We start from the raw sequence: 4,975 nt of genomic DNA on the forward strand, positions 1-4,975 counted from the left end.
CTGAAATAAGCATTTTACTTTTTCTCATCACGTACATGCGTAAACCCTGTAACACAAATAAAATTACATAAATGGGTAAAAAAGTAAAATAAATAAATAAGTCCTATATTTTATAAATTGTTTTAAATGACATATTCTGAAATAAGCATTTTACTTTTTCATTATCACATACATGCATAAGCCCTGTTATGAATTAATAGTTATTGATACTGTTTTCCAAAATAATTTGATTTTTTTACCCTTGTCTTTATTACCTAGATTCGAGTGTGCTACCTCACTTGGAAAAAAACACAAACAAACAAGTCTAGCTTACCCTCCTGTCTTATCTTGCAGTCAGTGAAGGTCACCCTTAATGCAACCAACCCTCACTCGGCTCACCACCAGGCCTACACAGAAGTCATTATATGACTTTTTGGTGTTTATTCTTTACTTTTGCATACTGTACTATGATTTCATAAGGTAAATAAATGTTTTAAAATTTTTCGTGTATGTCGTGGAGAGTTTTCCACCCCACCCGAGCAGTGAAAGGGTTAAAAATGTCATAAGCTAATGCCATACAGAATAAACAAAAGTTTCATGGTGAACGATACAGTGGAAACATGAGTTTCTGAAATACTTGTAGGGTTGAGGTTCATGCACATAAACCACAAGTCCCATCACACAGTAAAGTTTACCAGTACTTGTAGTCTGTCACAAAATAACAACTATAATGACTAAGTACACTGTCCTCTTTTCAGGAACTAAACACTTGATATATAACTTCACACAGACCTAGACAACATCCTTCTATATAAGTTACTTTTCTATGCCAAAATAAAACATTAACTATATGACTTAAGTGAACAGACACTGATGTATTCAAATTGTCTCATGGAAAACGTACAGATTTTAGCCTTTTGGTAAAATCAGTTTGCTCAATTTCTGTCCTAACACTACGCTGTTGATAACAGTCTTATTAATTAACAACAAGAAGCAGCAAGACACATATTTCAATAAAACCTCAGCAACAATAAGTAGTAGCAGTTTTAAAACAATCCAATTTACTGAAAAACATTTAATTATTTGATATATTTAAATATCTGTAGTCCGGCCAAAGTGTCAAGAACAACAGCTCAAGAAATCTGCTACATGGATCACGAGATGTAACAAAGTTTACTGGTGATGAGAATAGCATGTAATTTTTGAATATTTATGATTTTATTAAACTTTCGTATGAAATAAAGATTTCATCTAAATGATGTTTTTGACTTTGTCTTTACACTGCATTAGTGTATTAACCCCAAAATGAGATAAAGAAAAATGTGGGGCCTTCCCACCTTTAGTGAGATTCACAGGTTACAGGAGCTAATGTACAGGAAATGTACCATATAATTCTTATATAATAAATAATCTGAGCTTTAGGTGCAATGGACTTCACTTTTTATTGACAGCTTTTGATGATACCTGATGGTATGTACTTGGAACTGAGTATAAGTACCTCTGGTTTAGTCGAACATTGTCTGCTGGACGAGAATTTCTATTCTAAAATGTTCAAACATGGCGGAACCAAGAAGCTGAAGGAATATCAAATTCTCCATATTTTAATATTAAAAATAACTGACAAGTTGTACTTGCAATACTGGCAAATAAACATAACCTTGACTAAATGTTTTATTAATAATTGAATGTGGTATGGATTTTGTATATTTGGAATCACACATTCACATTTATCTGACCATCAACCTAAATACATCCTAGAACTTACAGATTTTAACATTTCATCAGAGAGCATAATCAACAGGGTTTCACTAATTAATGACAAGAGTCTGGACATTTATTTTAGAAAAAACTATAAACGTGAGAGAATTGTTGCTTCAAAACAATCTAATGTACTGAAAAACATCAGAATATTTGTCATAATTAGTGGTATGAAATTGTAGCAGGCCAAAACTTTGCCAGTTCTGCTTAAAAACTGTGATATTGGGCTTTTACTTTCTCATGGTAAGTGTAGACTGAAGGAAATGACAGCAGGATTTCAAGAGAAGCTTAAGGTTTTACATGCAAGGGATACATCAGCTAACAATGACTTTCAGGAAGTTAGAAACAGGACTATTAGGACTAAAAGTGGTGAATTTAATTGTAATGAGCCTATTCTATTGAGCATAAGATTTCAGCCCTTGGCTTCTACAGAGGAGGAACTATTGGAGGGAAGGAAAACAAAAGAGCAGAGAAGGATGTGAAAGAAAAACTTGAGGAGGTTATAGTTACAAGTGATTCCTTGACACAACATGTAGATAGGATCGTTTGTGGGGTAAACAGGAAGAAAAGAATCAGATTATGCTACCCAGGGACATAGGTGGAGGATATAACTGACAAAGCATGAGATATAATAAAGGGGGCTAGCAGAGATGATCACATTAGTTCTGCGACAAAATTGGGAAGTTTAAAGAACGATATGGCTCCTGGGCCAGATAATACTTCCCCAAAAGGAGTTGAAAGTATTTAAAGATTGGATATGTGAGCCACTTGCTACTATTTTTTGTAAGTCCTTGAATAATGGGTAGGTACCAGAGGATTAGAAGTTAGCCAATGTCACTCTTCTTTTCAAGGGACATGATAAAAAATGTCCCAGTAATTATAGGCCTATTATTCTTATAGCAGTTGTGGGAAAAGTTTTGGAAAATCCGATAAAAGATGCTTTGTAAAGCCATATAACAAGTTTTAAAATTTTATTGGATAGTCAACATGGTTTTCATATTAGTATTACTAAGGAAAAATCTTGCATTACAAATCTTTTGACATTCTTTGAAAAGGTTATTGCTTATGTAGATGAGGGTAATGATGTAGATTTAATGTATGTGGATTTTCAGAAGAAGTAAATTTAAATGAGTTTAAGAAAAAGCTTAATAAGTACATGAATGATAAGGGCTGGCTTTAAGATTTTTTAAGTTAATTTAGTTTAGTGTGTGGAACAGCCGAGATGGGACAATAGGTCCTATGTTGTCCCAAAACGTTATGTTATGAAATCACGCCTTTAGTAGGAAAATTTTTAGGCTGTAACTTAGCACAAAATTATTTTCTCAAGTTTCTGTACTAAAACATAAACAGAATTCTGTGTAGTTTAATAGAATTAGAAAATTGTAAGCCTATCCCAACATTATGGTAACGTTAGGCTTACACAGTCATATCCAAGCTAAGCCTAAATACTCCATCTTTTAATTTTTAATAATATGATGCAAATTAAAACCATCAAAACTATAATTTATGTTTACCTTTGTTATCTCCTGCCAAATCCCCCATCATCTGCATAAATTATGTTTTCGTTAAACTTCAACAACAATTGAAATAATGCTAAAATTCAGGCTTTGTAATTGTAAGATATATATTTAATCATACTACGCATGCGCAAATATTCTCGAAACGGAAAGAATAAGACTAAGAGTAATAACAAACACATAACATGTATTGTGTGTAGCCAGTAAACGATGTGAGAATACACGAATGTGCCAAAACTAAGTTCTTTAATATCAGTTCTTTTAATAGCTTATAACATTGACTGTGTTTCTTAACTAATGAATTGGGATTTTTTGCTACAATCAATTAAGTGGCCTTTCAAAATTTACGTCCTTATATCTTCGAAAATTAAATTTATTATGGGATAACAAAAGACAGTCCTGACTCCCATTCTTTCTCAATAAACTATGAAAACTAATCACTTGATTTAGCCTTAATTCAACAAACATTTATTAAAACTTTTGTAAAGCAGTAGTTTGTTTGTTTATAATTAAGCACAAAGCTACACAATGGGCTATCTGTGCTCTGCCCACCACGGGTATCGAAACCCGGATTCTAGCGTTGTAAGTCCGCAGACATACCGCTGTGCCACTGGGGGGCTAAAGCAGTAGTATCCGCCACCCTATTAGAGAATTCAAATAGCCTCAACTGGAGGTGTATGTAGCTTTTCCCAATTTTAAGTTTATCACTTCTTATGCTTTTGTTCTCAGAATCCGATAAAAACAACTGATATTTCAATAACCTCTTCAATTTAAATATTTAGATTAAATCACCCTTGAAATTGTTTACTAAATCTGCACCTTAGTAAGATTAGTTCTACTTTTTAAAGTTACAAGACAACCATTAATACCACTCTGCCATATGTTTTTTTTTCAATAAATTGTCTTGACTATTATCAGTTCCTTCGCTAAATTTAAAAAAATACTTATTTGTGAATCCGCTGTGTGAGACGTTAAAACATTATATCTACCTTCTTTTTTTATTATTATTTTAAAACATTTAATATCTACAGTTGTAAATATTATTGTATTCTTTTGTTAAGTAAGTGAATGACTCAAGGTGGTGAAAATAAATATACCAAAAGAAGATTCATAATATTCATTAACGTTAGAAAAAGTAGATGTCTTTAATAGATAGCACGGTTGTTCTGTAGAGGCCTCACCTTCATTAACACCAATTCGAAACTTTATTATTTGATGCACAGGTGTCAGAAGCAAAATGTATTTGGAAGACTAAAGCTGAAAGTGAACTAAGCTTCCCAGAAGTGAAAACTAGGGAGGTTTGTGGCTGACACCCCCTGAAGGTTTTATTGTTAGAATGGAAATTTGGGCGTATTTCGTTACCGTTATTATCATGGAAAAACGGCAAAATTAATGTGAAAATAAGCAGTTTAATGTTCAACCTATATGACTGTTTTGTTGTTGTTATTATTATTGTTTTTTTATCTTTATGACGAAGTTTATCTATTCGGTCATTTATTACCAGGTATCAAATTTATTTTAGAATCTTTATTTGTTTATAGTAACTTATTTTATTAGACCAACGCTAAATTGAGAGGGAATGGCAAAGTAAAGGTTCTATCCCTTTCCTTGAAAAGGTCTGCTGATTCCATGAAGCTATGTTATGATAAGTGATCTACTGAAGTCAGCTTTGTACCGGGAGACAAGGTGTGGTTCTATAATCCCAGGAAGACCTAAAGGGA

The 4,975-nt window shown here is 32.7% G+C and overlaps 1 protein-coding gene across 1 annotated transcript in view; it reads right to left on the bottom strand.

Moving 5' to 3' along the window:
* Positions 1–3,386, bottom strand: part of LOC106471513 (YTH domain-containing protein 1-like) — a 58,184-nt gene extending 54,798 nt beyond the window's left edge. The window contains exon 1 of the mRNA XM_022400122.1: positions 3,252–3,386. Coding sequence (XP_022255830.1) covers positions 3,252–3,288 — 37 coding nt within the window. The 5' untranslated portion in view covers positions 3,289–3,386. The remainder of the gene's footprint in view (positions 1–3,251) is intronic.
* Between the last annotated feature and the right edge of the window lie 1,589 nt (positions 3,387–4,975).

Source organism: Limulus polyphemus, unplaced genomic scaffold, assembly GCF_000517525.1.
Source record: "Limulus polyphemus unplaced genomic scaffold, Limulus_polyphemus-2.1.2 Scaffold4669, whole genome shotgun sequence".
NCBI lineage: Eukaryota > Metazoa > Arthropoda > Merostomata > Xiphosura > Limulidae > Limulus > Limulus polyphemus.